The sequence below is a fragment of the Kogia breviceps genome, chromosome 19, assembly GCF_026419965.1.
Source record: "Kogia breviceps isolate mKogBre1 chromosome 19, mKogBre1 haplotype 1, whole genome shotgun sequence".
NCBI classification, from domain to species: Eukaryota; Metazoa; Chordata; class Mammalia; order Artiodactyla; family Physeteridae; genus Kogia; species Kogia breviceps.
Window position 1 is genome coordinate 33223088 of NC_081328.1, and position 18534 is coordinate 33241621.

An 18534-nucleotide genomic window follows, 5' to 3' on the forward strand; every position below is an offset into this window, starting at 1 on the left:
GCCACCTGCAAATTTTATTTTCTAATATTGGCTTCTCAGCATTGCTTGTAAAATACTTATTTTTCTCATGTTACAATGTATAAATTCATAACCAAGTCTAACCATGTGGTAAGGAATTAAAATGTAAATAGTTGAATATTTATATACCAATAACAAGGGCCTGCAAGAAGAAGCAGAGCTGAAACTAGAGTCCCTCATGGTAGCCAGTACTTCCACAAGGGGAAATGTGGGCAAAGGAGGGTGTGTAGAAGGATGAAGAGGGGCTTCCCTCCCTTGTTTCCCCAGTATCATCAGTCCCTGGGACTGATGGAGAACATACCATGCTCAAGGGGCCTAGAACTTTAAATCAAATAACAATTTATTTTGGTGCTCACTCTCTCTCCTGGTTCATCAAGTACCAGTTATTTACAACATGCTCGACCTCCTGCCCATAGAGGATCATCTACTGGCTCCTCTCGTACGGCCATTGGGGTTGCCAGAAGATTTGGATGACTGGGCCTCTTCCACTGTGGAGCCAAGGCCTGACTTTTCTCCCAAGTTCTCAAACTCATGTACAAATGTGTACCCTGTCTTGGTAGGGGTTCTCCACCATTTCAAGCTGGTGGAAAATTCCCATGGGCTTGCTTTTTTCTTTAAAAAAAAGAAACCCAACCCTTGGATAACTAGCAGGGAGATGCCAGAAAGACAGGGTAAAGAAGAATGTGTGAGAGCAGCCATTGCCCAGGAAGGCCCTCCTCAGGCCCTGGCCTCTCCTGACCCTGCTGCGGGTCAGCTGTGTGCTGCTTGGCTCCCTCCAGCTCAGCCCAGCACCAAACCTACCCACCTCCTGCCTCACCCAGCACAGGCCCAGGGCTGCATGATTCCAAGTGATTATATAACGACAGTGCCTCCTGTGGAAGGTGCAGAGGCTCTTCCACTCCTGCAAAGAAAGTCATTAATCACATTTATTAAGTCAGTGAGCGTTAAAAACATTAATGAGTAAAAGAAATTCTGGATGAACGAGATTTGATAATCTACCAAAATGACCACAGATAGTGCTGGTGGTTTAGTAATATGAGGTGAAGAACGGTGCAAGCCATGGGGTGATAGCACACAGTCCCCCAGAGGATCAGTGGGCCTGGGAGATAGCCCAGCAGGTTCTGCCAGTTGGGTGGGGTTCCAAGCAAAGTGAACGGCCCATCAGTGCTTCAGATTTATTTGTTTGCTGATGCTGCATGAGAGATATCTGTTCTCTCAGTGCCTGCCCAAGTCACCTCCCAAAGTTTCTTACTGAGAATGAAAAACAAGGGTTTTTCTCTGGGCAGTGACTTCAGTGAGCCAACAAGTATTTACTGTGTTTAAGGCGCATGACTAATACTACTAACGATAGGAAGCAGCAGCAGCTAACATGTACCACTTGCTTGCTTGGTGGCAAGCCCTGGGTTAGGCATCTTATGGTCTTATTTAGCCCAACAGTCAGTGGAAGCATATCTTGTTATCCTCGTTTGACAGATAGGAAACAGGGTTTCAAGAATGTAGGTAACCTGCTCAAGGGCCCAAGGCCCCACGTCCAAAAGTGTGAGTTAACGTTGGAGCCCAGAACTCTTAGACTCCAACAGGGATGCAGAGAAGTATAAGCTGTGTTTGCCACCAAAGAGTTGATAACAATGATACTAATGAGGAGAAGGAGGCAGCTGCTGTTTACTGAGCACCTGCTATGGACCAGGTACAGTACTAGGCACCATGGTTACACTATTAGGTCATGAGAGCGGAAGGTCCCCATGCCCGCTCAAACTCTGAATGAGTGGGGGTCTGATTTTAATAAGAGCTTTGGTCACAAAGACAGGGAGCTGATTATATAATTTATTTTTTTTTTGGCTGTGTTGGGTCTTGTTGCTGTGTGCCGGGTTTTTCTATTTGCACCGAGCGGTGGTTGCTCTTCGTTGCGCTGCATGGGCTTCTCATCGCGATGAATTCTCTCGTTGCGGAGCACAGGTTCTAAGCATGCGGGCTTTAGTAGTTGTGGCTCAGGGGCTTAGTTGCTCTGAGGCATGTGGGATCTTCCCGGACCAGGGATCAAACCCATGTCCTCTGCATTGGCAGGCGGACTCTTAACCACTGTGCCAGCAGGGGAGTCCCAACCTTGACAAACTTTTGTCACATGTAACACAAAGGAGACTTCATCATCATCATCACTCTGAAAATGCCTATTCAGAGCTCCCTTCAGATTCCAGAAAATAGTTAAAATATTCTTTAATGCATTGTAGAAACCTGATTCCATATTAACATGCCGTCCAATTTTACTTCCCCAGAATTAACATTTCATGATGTGCCTCCATTCAGCCACCATTCCTTTTTCAAGGACCTTTTCAATTCCTCTGAATAAGTGAGTGAGGCTTACATTTCCCAGACCTTTCACTTTATACTGGTGTGTCTTCTCTGATTGGCTTCTTGCTCTGGCTACTTCCTACTGACCTTGCTGCCTCTTCTCACCCATATTTCTTTACTCACTGATTTCACCTTCATTGAATCTGAGAACTCTCCTCAGATGTGACTCCATGTACACTACCTCCCACTTCTGTACCCTGTTTAACACCCTCTTCAATTCTGGCTGTACTCCCTGGGATTGAAATGATTTTGTGTCAGGCATTCTTTAATTTGCGGACCCTGCGACCATTTCACATAACCACTCAGATATTACAGATGGTCCTGGAAAGATTATGAAACAGCTACTTGGTATCAGTTGTGAGTAATGAGTTCTCTTCTTATATCGGACATTAAGACCATTGCTTAACCTTAGGTTCTGTGATTTTCTCAGCATAAAGCCCGTCACTGATAGAATGTTCTATAAGTCACTATAGAGTTGAGAGGAAAGGGCATTCGTAGTAGATTTCTTTAGTTAATGCAGAGCCTTAGTTTACTACCCACACCCCTGAAATTGTTACCTACTTTAATTATGCGTTCTTTTTCAATTTTATTTATTTATTTATTTGTTTGTACCGGGTCTTAGTTGCAGCAGGCGGGCTCCTTACTTGTGGCTCAAGGGCTCCCCAGATGAGGCATGTGGGCTCCCCAGTTGCAGCAGGCAGGCTCCTTTAGTTGTGGCTTTCAGGCTCCATAACTGTGGCATGCGAACTCTTAGTTGCAGCATGCATGTGAGACCTACTTCCCTGACCAGGTATCAAACCCGGGACCCCTGCACTGGGAGCACGGAGTCTTAAGCACTTCACCAGCAGGGAAGTTCCAATTATGTGTTCTTTTATTCATTGGCAGGTATACATACTTCTTATATTTTTTCCCCTGTATATTTTATAAATACAGAAAAGGGAATAACATCTTTTTTTTTTTTTTTTTTTTTTTGGTTCGTGGGCCTCTCACTGTTGTGGCCTCTCCCGTTGCGGAGCACAGGCTCTGGACGCACAGGCCCAGTGGCCATGGCCCACGGGCCCACCCGCTCCGCGGCACGTGGGATCCTCCCGGACCGGGGCACGAACCCGTGTCCCCTGCAAAGGCAGACAGACTCTGAACAACTGCGCCACCAGGGAAGCCCAAGAGAATAACATCTTAAAATAAAATGAAGGAAAGGTCTAATGTATCTGAGTTTTTCTCAGTAGCACGAAGGGAAATGTTTGCCAGCAAGAACTTGGCAAGGTTATCCCAGATGTCAACTCTCTCTACTACCCAGGGGCTCAGAGCCCTTCTGAAGCTTCCTAATTGTTAGGAAAGCTCCATTATGACTCCCCATACAGGGCCTAGCCTCCCATGTAACACTCAACATTTAAGAATTAGTCTTCATTTCTCCTTCCCAGCAGGCAGCTTCAGCTGGAGAAAGTAATTTCATTTTCTTATGTACTCATTCATTCACTCACTCAACAGACCATCACTTCTCTATTATATGCCAAGATCTATGCTTGTTTCTGGTAAAAAGGAAAGAATAATATATGGTTCCTTCAAGCACTTAAGGAGCTCATAAACTAGTGACAGAGGAAGATGCACAAACAAATCTGTAAAGAATTAACAATGCTTTGACTTTATTTGTATTATTTGAATTTTTATAACTATATTTATATACTACACCCTGTTCAAAGTGGAAATAGTCATTTAAGAAAGAACTAGTGATGTAAAAAATCCACAGTAATATGTAAGTTATTTAGAGAGTTAAGACTGGAAATATTTGCACTCTCAAAGAAGCTTGTTAAGGCAAATGCACCTCTGATTCTTTGGGTTGCTTTATTTACATTGATAGAGGTGTACGTATTTCCTCTTCTAACAGGGGTTAGTAACTTCGGGAGGGGGTGCTACAGATTAAGGTTCTAATTCAGTGGCAGGTCCATCTTGTCTCCTCTTCAGGTCATATTCTCAAGCAAGAGCTACAGGATGAGATGACTAAAACCGTTCACTTCCTTTGCTTACCCCCAGCCCCATAATAGGCTTCTGCTGGGCTTCCTTGGTTGCTTTCATCCTCACTTGCACCACCAGAGGTTAGGGAACCTTGCGGTTAATCAGGGGCCCTGGAAATGTTGCAGAAAAGTACTGACTTAAAAGTAATAAATAACATTTATTTAGGGCTCACTGTGAACTCATTGCTTAAAATGTCCTACTTAATCTTCACAACCACTCTATGAAATTGGTATTGATAAATCTCAGGTATATCCAAAATAAGTCTCTATGTAGGGTTGTGATATTTGTAGGTCTTTTATATCTTTAGGTTCGTCTCGGGACCAGACATAAAGTGGTTTAACATAATACACTTGCCTTAAACAGCTCCAGATGCAAGAATTGGTAAATTACTACTTTGGTTTCCATGGGTGGTCAAAAAGGATCATCAACGTAAACTCTGTAGATTTTCTTTGACTAACCAGACTCCTTTCAACATTGAACTCCTAGACTTTAGAGAGAAGAATAGAACAGAGCTATGGGGAGGAGATGTGAAAGGCTTCCACATGGAAGTATCTGAGCATTGGCCTGCCACCGAGAATTAGTGATAATCTCAATGGTTTGGATGTTGGTGTCCATAATTCTCTCCAGTATTTGTATGGTATATAATAAAAAATAGTTGTCCATATCTAGTCATTCATTTGCAAGTCTCACTTGATTTTGAAGCTATAGCATACCTAAACTATTACCTGGGATTGCTGGAGTTTAGTTTTTATTTCTAACAACAGAATATTTTGAAGTCTAGCCTTTAATTCAAAATCCTAACAGCTTCAGGATCTTTCTAACCTTGAAGAAAGGGAAAATGAAGATATTGTGACACCACTTCAGAAGCAAAGCCTGAAGTTCTTCTTTGCTTTACAGATGGTGTTGCCCTCCCACGAGTGCAGGAGTCCTGGAATTGGCATGGCTGAGGAACCTTTGGATAAGTTGGAGGAAGGTCTGTTTTCCAGTATGTGGGGGTGTGTGGGGAGGTGAGGGAGTGGGATTTCTCTTTTTTCCTTTCTTTCTGAACCTCAGCTTTTCAGATACACCATCACCTTTGCTAAGCAACTAAAGCCCTGGGCAGGATTTTTCTGCCTGACAATATAGGTTTTTATCTTAGGCAATACCTGACAGCACCTTAAACTTTAGAATTTTAGAACTGACTGCCTGCAAAGAAGCTTAGGAGGAGGGAACATTAGTTAGGTTTTTTTTGGTTAATACTTTGTCTTGTGCTAAAATAGTCCTTCAAATACAGATGTCTTCTGGCCTTCAGTTATCCCAACAAAATCATTGTCTAAAGATTGAAATAAACTCTTGTGTTAATGTTCTGTCCTCTGCCTCCTATAGAAGGGCCTGAGTGGAAAGAGTAAATGTAGATCCCTAGAAAGGGGATTCCGATTGGTACTGGGTTTTGTCCTAGAATCCATGGCACTTGGGCTTAGGGTTTTAAGTCAGAGGCAAGGCTGTTAGCAAATGGAGTGGAGGAGGCTCCACCATCCACCTGAGTGGGTGATGGCTGAGGAGAGACCAGATCATCTGCACTAGCACCAAATCTATCTCCCTGTATGAATCCAGCCCTTTACGCACAGGAGAGCAGGGCCTGTAGCAGTGTAGCCTCAGCTTCTCCATTTGAAATCTGTGAGTAATATGAGATTTGTGCCACATTCTTGGTTTGCATTTCCCATCGAGTATTTTAGGAATTTCCAGAATAGATGTGAGCAGTAAAAATGTGCCATGCCAGGGTATACCTACAACAGAGACATTCACCGGTACCCCTGTGTTGTGCCTGCCCTTAATCACTAAGATAATGATATAAGAATCACAGATGCATTTTTAGCTTTAAACATATAACCTAGAAAGTAGTTCTTCAGATAGGCATTTTAAATTCATCTGTTTTGGGGCTTCCCTGGTGGCGCAGTGGTTGAGAATCTGCCTGCCGATGCAGGGGACACGGGTTCGTGCCCTGGTCCGGGAAGATCCCACATGCCGCGGAGCAGCTGGGCCCGTGAGCCATGGCCGCTGAGCCTGCGCGTCCGGAGCCTGCGCTCCGCAATGGGAGAGGCCACAACAGTGAGAGGCCCGCGTACCACAAAAAAAAAAAAAAAAAAAAAAAAAAAAAAAAAAAAAAAATTCATCTGTTTTGGTTGGATTTAGGGTCATTATCATTCCTCCTGAAAAGGAAGGTAACCCAGAAGCTTGCTATTCAGAAGGCTATGACAGATGCATTCCAGAAACTGCCAGTTGTGGTTTTAGGTAAGACCTTTTTGATTGTCCTTGAAGTGGTTCAGTTTCAGTGAGCAAATAAACTTATTTGAAAAGTTAACTGGATGAAAATAATGGTTATCTGAAACATTACATATTCTTTCATTCCCCAGATGCTTTCACAGCAGCAGCAGTCTTAAATTTGTTCTTTGTGGCATTTATGAGAAAAACGACAGCAAATATTATTGTCCCCAGTGTTTAGATGTAGAATGACTTGCCTCAGTTCATACAGAAAGTGTTTGATCCAGTTCTTCCTCAATTGCTTGCTTATCATACAGAATAGGGTAGTGATTATAAGCCTTGGACACCTGTGTTTGAGTCCTAACTTTGTCTCTTATATTTTTGTTGTTGTTGTTGTTGCAATTTTAGGTTTTTCTAGCCAGAGACATTTGAAGGTATTTAATATCTCTCAGCTGCAATTTCTTTATCTGCAAATAGGGCTAGTAATTCATCTTATCACCTAATGGGGGTTAGTGCAAGAGTAAATGAGATGATGAATGTAGAAAGCTTAGAACTTTGCCTGAAACATAGTAAGCAGACAAAATATATTGACCATTATTATTATCGTTGTTTTCTTTTGTGTGTGTGGTATGCGGGCCGCTCACTCTTGTGGCCTCTCCCATTGTGGAGCACAGGGTCCCGGCGCACAGGCTCACTGGCCATGGCTCACGGGCCCAGCCGCTCCGCGGCATGTGGGATCTTCCCAGACCGGGGCATGAACCCATGTCCCCTACATCGGCCGGCGCCACCAGGGAAGCCCTATCGTTGTTTTCTTGTTGAAGACTTTATTATATTATGTTTTTGAATAGTTTAATTTTAGTTTTCATTTCCAGTATATTGGGTGAATATGATTCTATATAATAATCGGCCATGTTTTTGTAAGCCTTGAAAGTTGTCATGCTACTGAATAGCGTTGATTGTGTTCCCTATCTAGTTATACAGCGGTGAGAGCGTCACAGGCTGTGCCCAAAGGAAACTTTATGATTAGTAGATTCCCGGAACAGAATTGCTCCCCTGCTTCACAGCCCTGCAGGCTTAGAGACTGAGAAGTCCTAGCTAAGTTGTCAGAGACCTTATTTGCTTGTAAGAGTTGACCCTGGATTGGTCTTGGCCTTCCACCCTGGGCAGGCCTTCCGGTGAAGTTTGACTTCCCTGGTCATCAGGCAGAATCTCCATCAGCTGTCAACTCTGGGTAACAACCTTTAAGAACCAAATGAAATGCCTGGGTTGTTTGTCCCTAATATGCCAAGGTATTCCTTTTATGTACTCAAAACTCCTTAGACCAAAAAGCCTGGTGCCTCTAGCTTGCCTTGAGGAAAGCTGTATTGTCCAAAAGGTACATGGCCAGTTCCTGCCAGTAGAGTGTGCAAATGCTCTCTGTCTCTGTCTCCAAAGCTTTGTTCATTGTATCTCGTCCCAAGGAGTAGAATTTTGGTCCCAAGGAGTAGGCACTTGCCTTGCTTCTAATATGAAGTATCTATTATCGTCCAGTGGTATCTATCCCAGGTTTGAACTCACTTTGACCCCCACCTAATGCCTTTCTATTTAATTGTATTTGATTGAACATTTTTGTTTCCACAGCTTTTAATTCCTATGTCATTATTCCTTAGTTCTTATTTCTAAGATCATAAAGGTTTTTGAACCAAAGTTGATACTTCTTATATATTTTTTCACAAATAATTATGATACAAACTGAAGTGTCAGATGAGGGAACTTCTAGGAAAATGCTCTTATTTTCTGCTTTTAGAAATCGAAAGAATGTCTAATTATTGGCTTCTATCATTGTAAACAGGAAGTTTTAGAACAAGAAAACTTCTGAATTGATCCTTGTTAACTTGATTTCAGAAAGTGGTAAAATAGCTGTGGCATAGAGACCCTGTGAAGAGGTCACAGATGCTAGAACCGAAGAGGAACTACAGGATTTAATTCAAGTATGTGGAGATAAAAACTCAAGGGGTACGTAGCCAGTATCGCCATAATTGAAAACAACCAGCAGGATTTGGAAGACTTTGGCATGTCTACTCAGCTCTGTCATCCTTAGGAAAATGTGAAACTGTGAAACTGCTTTTGAGGCAGGGTATTTCTAGGACTTTTCCAAGTCCCGAGCCTTGTCTCTGACCCCTTATTTGAAGTTTGGAGAGCAGGATTGAGGGCCATCAGTGTACGTCTACAGTTGTGGACAGAGGAGAAGATACAGGCCTTTTAGAACTCCCCTCAAATAGAATTGCAGGGATTTGGGAACAAAGTAACTATGGCCTTAAGTGTGATTATGCTACAGTGTTTAAAAACTATTCATGCCTTTCAAGTAAGGTATATTACCCAGATCTCAGCCTCACATATATATCTTGTGTTAAATATTTTGCCAAAGAACCTTTCTGTAAATCAGTTATATGGATGCCTCGAATTAGGGATTAAGTTGTCAATGTAATTTCTAAAAGAAAACATTAATGTACTGCCTATAGGATTCTTATTACAAAGGAGCAAAAAATGTGTTTCATGTCATTGAGAGCTTAATTTGGGGCTAGATTTCTGATTATTTAACTCACCCCAATGTTGCAAAGTTTGTTATGAAGGGAACAAAGTAGAGAAAGAAATGGTGGTTATGTTCTGAAAAATGTAAAAATTTTGAAAGTTTTTCCTGTACAAAATAATTATTTTAATTCAATTTAAATCAGTCAAGGAAACTTCAAACGTATCCATGTTTGGGCTTTAAGAAGTCTAGCTTCCTGTGAAATGTGAGAGGAAAGGATTCCGTATTGATACTAAAGATTTCACAAACCTGATTATAACAAGAGATCCATTCCTAAATAAGGCCAATCTTGCAATCAGTTTCATTTAGAAACCATTATGTGCTAGGCACTGGAAGTAAGATGAAGCTCCTTCTCTCTAGGAGTTGAGGTGTTAAAGGTGTACCAGACAATTAAAAATTAAACAGATTATGAAAAAGACTGTGAAGAAAGTAAACTGGGTGCTAGTTACAGTATTTCCAGAAAATTACTTAACATGCTGACTTTAACATTCTAAGTGTCTTCTCCATGTGTGCACACAGGGTAGACCTCTGAAAAGTGACACTGTAGTTTTTTCAAGATTAATGGCTCTGTTGAGACCAGGTGGGGTGGGGGAAGTTTTCCCATGCTAATGTTAAGGGCCATTCACTTGGTTTTAGACTCTCTTTCCCAGAATGAATTGCTCACCTGCCCCAAACCTCTCCTACAGAAGTTCTGGAGTCATCACTGAGTCAGTGGCAACCCCTGATAATAGAGTGGTGACTTAATAATGAGACGTGACTACTGAGAGTTTGGAGGCAACATTTTATTTTATGTTTTTTTAATTTTTTTAACATGTTTATTGGAGTATAATTGCTTTACAATGGTGTGTTAGTTTCTGCTTTACAACAAAGTGAATCCGTTCTACATATACATATGTTCCCGTATCTCTTCCCTCCTGCGTCTCCCTCCCTCCCACCCTCCCTATGCCACCCCTCTAGGTGGTCACAAACCACCGAGCTGCTGTGACAAAGTGAGAGAGTGGCATGGACATATATACGCAACATTTTAGCCTAATTGTAAGGTGTGTTCCCCTCCCGCCACCCTAACTGGTGCTCATTTTGCAGGTCAGCTACTTTTCTTGTCAGCCGTGAGGCCAAAGGGGGAAGAATGTCTCTCAGACTTCAGCTTTGAGGAGGAAGAGTTCAGATTGCCAGAACTGGACTAGCACTTTTGAATTTCCCAGAATGCCAGGTCCTGTGGTTTCCTCGGGAAGTTCTGCATCCTTCCCAGCCCCCCTCCACCCCTGGGCTGCTGGAGTTTGGGGCCACTCAGGTCTGCAGCCCAAATCCCGCCTCATTGTTTGGGGCCAGAGAGGGCAGGGAGGGGTTGGGAAGAGGGCCCGGCAGGAGGTAATTGTCCCCTTTGCAACAGGAAGGATGGCTTGGGCCCTGGGGACTCTGGGAAAAAGGCCCACTCTGGTGGCGCGGATTGGATCTCTGCACGAACCTAATAACGGTGGCGTAACTAAAGATGCCATAAATAACGGGTGTGACGTTAGGCGGGGGAGGGGCGCGCGGTTGAAACGTGATCCCTCGCGTCTGCGCTGGCCTAACGGTTCAGCTCGGACGAAGGATGTGGCTCCGGCTCCTCACTGGCCTGTGTCACTGTGCCTGCGAGCCGCCGCATGTTATGCCCCGGCTGCGCCTTTGGTTGCCACGGGTCTTCCTCACGTGGCAACGACTGTGGCTTCTAATCCAGGCAGTTCAGCCTCCGGAGTGGGCCCTGGACCCCGTCCAGGTGACCCCCAACACCGCATGGCTGACCGAGGCTTGGTCTTCACACGCCTCAGACCCCCCTCCCAAATTGCCCCATGCCCTTACACCCCTGGCAGAGGCCGGGGGCTTTAATTACTTGACGTCCTCGTCTCCAGTCCAGATGTTGGCCCTGCCTCATCAGGAGTTGCCTGAGACTGAGTTTCCATTCCCGGACACGGATTCGGTTGGAGAGCTGCCGACAGGGCCAGGTCAGTTTGCTGTTCCACATCAAGATCTGAATAACAAGCAAACCCAACATCAAAAGCTCCCAGAGGCGGTTCCAGTGCTCGACTGGCGTCAGAATCAGCCGTTGGTTCTGCCTTCTCGACACAAAAGTAAGACTAAACACATACGTGTAGATCAGGCTGAAGATCGCCGATCATTTGCAATACTTGTTCCACCTCTAGGTAGTAAGAGCTCAAAACCAATGAAGTTTATTGTTTCACCCCCAAACCCGAAGAAACATCTAGTTCAGCATCAACAGCTTGCCAAAGTTGTTGTTAGAACTACAGGCCAATTTTTATTTTTTAACATCGTTAGTGGAGTATAATTGCTTTACAATGGTGTGTTAGTTTCTGCTTTACAACAAAGTGAATCAGTTATACATATACATGGTCCCATATCTCATCCTTCTTGCGTTACCCTCCCTCCCACCCTCCCTACCCCACCCCTCTAGGTGGTCACAAACCTCCTAGCTGATCTCCCTGTGCCATGCGGCTGCTTCCCACTAGCTATCCATCCTACGTTTGGTAGTGTATATATGTCCATGCCACTCTCTTACTTCGTCACAGCTTACCCTTCCCCCTCCCCATATCCTCAAGTCCATGCTCTAGTAGGTATGTATTTTATTCGCATCCTACCCCTAGTCTCTTCATGACATTTTTTTTCTTAGATTCCTTATATATATGTTAGCATAAGGTATTTGTTTTTCTCCTTCTGACTTAAATTACTCTGTATGACAGAGTCCAGGTCTATCCAACTCACTACAAATAACTCAGTTTCATTTCTTTTTATGGCTGAGTAATATTCCATTGTATATATGTGTCACATCTTCTTTATCCATTCATCTGTTGATGGATACTTAGGGTGCTTCCATATCCTGGCTATGGTAAATACAGGTGCAATGAACATTTTGGTACATGACTCTTTTTTGAATTATGGTTTTCTCAGGGTATATGCCCAGTAGTGGGATTGCAGGGTCGTACGGTAGTTCTATTTGTAGTTTTTTAAGGAAACTCCATACTGTTCTCCATAGTGGCTGTATCAATTTACATTCCCACCAACAGTGCAAGAGTGTTCCCTTTTCTCCACACCCTCTCCAGCATTTATTGTTTCTAGAGTTTTTGATGATGGCCAATCTGACCGGTGTGAGATATCTCATTGTAGTTTTGATTTGCATTTCTCTAATGATTAATGATGTTGAGCATTCTTTCATGTGTTTGTTGGCAATCTGTATATCTTCTTTGGAGAAATGTCTATTTAGGTCTTCTGCCCATTTCTGGATTGGGTTGTTTGTTTTTTTGTTATTGAGCTGCATGAGTTGCTAATAAATTTTGGAGATTAATGCTTTGTCAGTTGCTTCATTTGCAAGTATTTTCTCCCATTCTGAGGGTTGTCTTTTGGTCTTGTTTATGGTATCCATTGCTGTGCAAAAGCTTTTAAGTTTCATTAGGTCGCTTTTATTTATTTTTGTTTTTATTTCCATTGCTTTAGGAGGTTGGTCAAAAAGCATCTTGCTGTGATTTATGTCATAGAGTGTTCTGCCTATGTTTTCCTCTAAGAGTTTGATAGTGTCTGGCCTTACATGTAGGTCTTTAACCCATTTTGAGTTTATTTTTGTGTATGGTGTTAGGGACTGTTTTAATTTCATACTTTTACATGTACCTGTCCAGTTTTCCCAGCACCACTTATTGAAGAGGCTTTCTTTTCCCAGCACCACTTATTGAAGAGGCTGTCTTGTCTCCACTGTATATTCTTGCCTCCTTTATCAAAAGTAAGGTGACCATATGTGTGTGGGTTTATCTCTGGGCTTTCTATCCTGTTCCATTGAGCTATATTATTGTTTTTGTGCTAGTACCATACTGTCCTGATTACTGTAGCTTTGTAGTATAGTCTGAAGTCAGGGAGACTGACTCCTCCAGCTCCATTTTTCGTTCTCAAGATTACTTTGGCTATTCGGGGTCTTTTGTGTTTCAATACAAATTGTGAAGTTTTTTGTTCTAGTTCTGTAAAAAATGCCAGTGGTAGTTTGCTAGGGATTGCATTGAATCTGTAGATTGCTTTGGGTAGTAGAGTCCTTTTCACAATGTTGATTATTCCAATCCAAGAACATGGTCTATCTCTCCATCTATTTGTATCATCTTTAATTTCTGTCATCAGTGTCTTATAATTTTCTGCATACAGGTCTTTTGTCTCCTTAGGTAGGTTTATTCTCAGATATATTATTCTTTTTGTTGCAATAGTAAATGGGAGTGTTTTCTTAATTTCCCTCTCATATATTTCATCATTAGTGTATAAGAATGCCAGAGATTTCTGTGCATTGATTTTGTATCCTGCTACTTTACCAAATTCACTGATTAGCTCTAGTAGTTTTCTGGTAGCATCTTTAGGATTCTCTATGTGTCGTATCATGTCATCTGCAAACGGTGACAGCTTTACTTCTTCTTTTCTGATTTGGATTCCTTTTATTTCTTTATTTTCTATGATTGCTGTGGCTAGAACTTCCAAAATTAAGTTGAGTAACAGTGGTGAGAGTGGGCAATCTAGTCTTGTTCCTGATCTTCGTGGAAATGGTTTCAGTTTTTCACCATTGAGAATGATGATGGCAGTGGGTTTGTCATATATGGCCTTTATTATGTTGAGGAAAGCTCCCTCTATGCCTACTTTCTGCAGGGTTTTTATCATAAATGGGTGTTGAATCTTGTCAAAAGCTTTCTCTGCATGTATTGAGATGATCATATGGTTTTTCTCCTTCTCTTTGTTGATATGGTGTATCACGTTGATTGATTTGCATATAATGAAGAATCCTTGCATTCCTGGAATAAACCCCACTTGATCATGGTGTATGATCCTTTTAATGTGCTGTTGGATTCTGTTTGCTAGTCTTTTTTTGAGGATTTTTGCATCTATGTTCATCAGTGATATTGGCCTGTAGTTTTCTTTCTTTGTGCTGTCAGTGTCTGGTTTTGGTATCAGGGTGATGGTGGCCTCATAGAATGAGTTTGGGAGTGTTCCTCCATCTGCTGTCTTTTGGAAGACTGTGAGAAGGATAGGTGTTAGCTCTTCTCTAAACGTTTGATAGAATTCGCCTGTGAAGCCATCTGGTCCTGGGCTTTTGTTTGTTGGAAGACTTTTAATCACAGTTTCTATTTCAGTGCTTGTGATTGGTCCATTCATATTTTCTATTTCTTCCTGGCTCAGTCTCTGCAGGTTGTGCATTTCTAAGAATTTGTCCATTTCTTCCAGGTTGTCCATTTTATTGGCATACAGTTGCTTGTAGTAATCTCTAATAATCTTTTGTGTTTCGGCAGTGTCCGTTGTTACTTCTCCTTTTCATTTCTAATCCTATTGATTTGAGTCTTCTCCCTTTTTTTCTTGATGAGTCTGTTTAATGGTTTATCAATTTTGTTTATCTTCTCAAAGAACCAGCTTTTAGTTTTATTGATCTTTGCTATCATTTCCTTCATTTATTTCTGATCTGATGTTTATGATTTCTTTCCTTCTGCTAACTTTGGGGTTTTTTTGTTCTTCTTTTTCTAATTGCTTTAGGTGCAAAGTTAGGTTGCTTATTTGAGATGTTTCCTGTTTCTTAAGGTAGGATTGTATTGCTATAAACTTGCCTCTTAGAAGTGCTTTTGCTGCATCCCGTAGGTTTTGGGTTGTCATGTCTCCATTGTCAGTTGTTTCTAAGTATTTTTTGATTTCCTCTTTGATTTCTGCAGTGATCACTTCGTTATTAAGTAGTGTATTGTTTAGCCTCCATGTGTTTGTAGTTTTTACAGATCTTTTCCTGTAATTGAGATCTAGTCTCATAGCATTGTGGTCGGAAAAGATACTTGATACGATTTCAATTTTCTGAAATTTACCAAGGCTAGATTTGTGACCCAAGATATGATCTATCCTGGAGAATGTTCCATGAGCACTTGAGAAAAATGTGTATTTTATTGTTTTTGGATGGAATGTCCTATAAATATCAATTAAGTCCATCTTATTTAATGTATCATTTAAAACTTGTATTTCTTTATTTATTTTCATTTTGGATGATCTGTCCATTGGTGAAATTGGGGTGTTAAAGTCCCCTAATATGATTGTGTTACCTACAGGCCAATTTGAAAAAAAACTCCGAGTCTTGGACAACAGTTGCAGGTTGATTATTTAGATCCCAGTATGGATGCCTTTTATCCTGAGGAGAGCCTACCTAGGGATTTTCTGGGGAGCCCCGATGAACCTCCAGAGCTCCCTGAGGAAGCTGAAATTTCTCCAGCCCAGCATGAGGCCCAAATTCGTCATCCAGTGCTGACTGAGGAGGCTGAATCTTTACCCCAGCAAGAGGCCCCTGCTCAGCATCCACAGACCCCTGAGGAGGTTAAATCTTTTTCACCCCAGGCAGTGGCCCAGGCTCAGCATCCAGAGCCCACTGAAGAGGTAGAAACACCTCCACTTCAGCAGGAGGCTCCATCTCAGCCTTCAGAGGGCCCTGAGGAACTAGAAACTTCAAGTCCTCAGGAGGCCTTCGCCCAGCCTTTCGAGACACTTAAGGAGGTTGTAGTTCGACCAGTAGCACATCATGGGGTAAATGAAGCTCAGCAGTCAAACTTGTACAATGTCACTGTTAAACCTCTGGATCTGGCACTTACCATAACTCCACAGGTAACTAAAGAGGTTGAACCTTCTGCAGTCCAGCAGGAGGCTCTATCTCAGCCTCCAGAGAGCCCTGAGGAGGTTGAACCTTGTTCAACCCAGCAGGAGCCCACAGGTCAGCGTCCAGAGCCTCTTGTGGAAGCTGAGACTTCTCCAAGTGAAAGGGAACAACCGACTCAGCCTTCTGAGCCTACAGAGCCTCCTGAGGAGGTGAAACCAGCAACCCAGCAGGAGATCCCAGCTCAGCTTTCAGAATCGTTTGGAGAAGCTGAAATTTCTGCAACCCAGGAGGAAGCCACAGCTCAGTCTCCAGAGCCCCCTCATGAGGCAGAATCTTCTCCAACCCGCAGGAGACCCCAGCTCTGTCTCCAGCGGAGATAGAACCTTCTGCAACCCTGCAGGAGCAACCAGCTCAGCCCCTAGAGCCTTCTTCAGGGCAGGTGGAACCTTCTCCAACTCAACAAGAACGGCCAGCTCAAGCTTCAGAGCATCACGAAATGACAGTTTCACCTCCAAGTCACCGTCATGCTCAGCATTCAAACTTATCCAGTGTCGCTGTCAAACCTGCAGATGTGGAGCTTACCATAACAAAAGAACCCACTCCGGAGGTGGGACCTTCTCCAAATCAGCACAAGCCTTCAGCTCAGCCCTCAGTGCCCCTTTTTTTTTTTGCGGTACACGAGCCTCTCACTGTTGCTGCCTCTCCCGTTGCGGAGCACAGGCTCCGGACGCACAGGCCTAGCGGCCATGGCTCACGGGCCCAGCTGCTCCGCGGCATGTGGGATCTTCCCGGACTGGGGCACGAACCCGTGTCCCCTGCATCGGCAGGCGGATTCTCAACCACTGTGCCAGCAGGGAAGCCCAAGTGCCCCTTATTAATGCAGAATTTTCTACAACCCAGCATGAGGCCCCCACGCTGCCTTCACAGCCACCTGAGGAGGTTGAACCTTTGCCAGTTGAACAGGAGGCTCCAGCCCAATCTCCAGAAGCCGGTACACATAATAAACCTTCAGTACAAGAGGAGACCCCAGCTCAGTATCCAGAGCATCTTGGAGAAGAAGTTATACCTGCCACAAGCCAGTGTTAGACTCCAGATCAGCATCCACCAACTCCTGAGGTTGTACTTTCTCCACCTCAACAGGAAGCCACAGCTCAGCATCCAGAGTCTCTTGGTGAGGTTGAATCCTCTCCAACTCAGTCTCCAGAGCTCTCTAATGTGTCTGTAGTTTTCTCTCCACAGCATCATGTGACAACAGTTTCTCCTCTAGGTCAGGATCAAGCTCAGCTTCTGCAGCGGCCCGATGTCACTGTTAAACCTGTGGAACTTGCACTTATCGTAACTCCAGCATTCACTAATGAGGTTGAAACTTCTCCACCCCAACAAGAAACCTTGGCTCCTTTTCCAGTGTCCCCTGAGCAGTTGGAACCTTTGTCAGTCCAGCAAGAGGTTTCAGATCAGCATCCAACCCCCTCTGAAAATGTTGAACCTTCTCCAGTTCAGCAGGGAGCCCCCTCTCAACCAACATACTCCAAGGTGACATTTCCAAATCCAGAGCAAGTTCAGGCTCAGCATCCAACCTTGACTGAGGTCGCAATTCAACCTTTGGACCTTGAACTGACCATAAGGCCAGAACCCATTAAGGAAGGTGAACCTTCTCCACCCATGCAGGAGACCTTAACCCAGCCTCCAGAACCACTTAAGGAGGTTTTTGTAGCTCAGCCTCCAGTATATCAGAACCCAATAGTTCCAACACCAGTGCAGGATCACACCGAGCCTCCAACATCACCCAGTGTCAGAGTTCAACCTTTAGACCAGGGGCTTACCACAACTCCAGAACCTACTATGGAGGCTGAACATTCCACACCCTTGCAGGAGGCTATAGTTCCTCCAACACACCCTGAGGTGACACTTCCTAATCCAGAGCAAGTTCAGGCTCAGCATCCAACCTGGACTGAGGTCACAGTTCAACCTCTGCACCTGGAACTTACGTTAACTCTGGAATCCAGTATGGAGGTTGAACCTTCTCCAATCATGCAGCAGACCCAGGCTTAGCCTCCAGAGCTCATTAAGGAAGTTGTAGCTCAGTCTCCATTGTATCCCGAGGTGACAGTTCCAGCAGCAGGTCAGGATCATGCTGAGCATCCAACATCACCCAGTATCACAGTTAAACCTTTGGACCTGGAGCTTACCACAACTCCAGAACCTACTACAGAGTCTGAACATTTTACAGCCAGCAACAGACTACAGCTCCCCCTCCACAACACCCTGAGATGACACTTGCACAACCAAACCTGACTCAAGTCACAGTTCCACCTGTGGACCTGGGAGTTAACATATCTCAGCAACCAAGGCCAATCTGAGACAGTTCTTTTTCCTTCCACTCAGTATCCACAGGTCTTCCTGGTGTAAAATATACTCCAGAAAAGAAGCAGCCAGAACAGAATGCCACCACAAATATCAGAATATGTGAGCTCTGCACTTGCAAAAATGAGATGCTGTCATGTGTTGGTCTCAGCCCAAAGCAGAAGCTCCACAGAGTGCCTGAGCCAGAGCCTAATGCCTACAACGGCACCTTCACCATCATGTAAGAATCACCTTTCCTCATTTGTTCTCTGCATCCTGCCTGACATGGCAGCCTTTCTTCATGTCTTCCTGGGTCCTCCTTATCTCCCCAATCCATATTGACTGACTTTCTGTTTCCACCTTTAGT

General features: G+C 43.6%; 1 protein-coding gene and 1 pseudogene across 1 annotated transcript in view; both read left to right on the forward strand.

Annotated features, from left to right (window-relative positions):
* The first annotated feature begins 412 nt into the window (after nt 1–412).
* On the forward strand, nt 413–10374 carry LOC131746462 (RAD52 motif-containing protein 1-like; annotated as a pseudogene).
* Nucleotides 10375–10781: 407 nt separating this feature from the next.
* LOC131746463 (leucine-rich repeat-containing protein 37A3-like) overlaps nt 10782–18534 on the forward strand; it is a 61841-nt gene continuing 54088 nt past the window's right edge. Inside the window, 7 exon segments of the mRNA XM_067020462.1 lie at nt 10782–11298; nt 15342–16033; nt 16174–16476; nt 16725–16815; nt 16918–17870; nt 17928–18054; nt 18057–18408. Coding sequence (XP_066876563.1) covers nt 10782–11298; nt 15342–16033; nt 16174–16476; nt 16725–16815; nt 16918–17870; nt 17928–18054; nt 18057–18408 — 3035 coding nt within the window.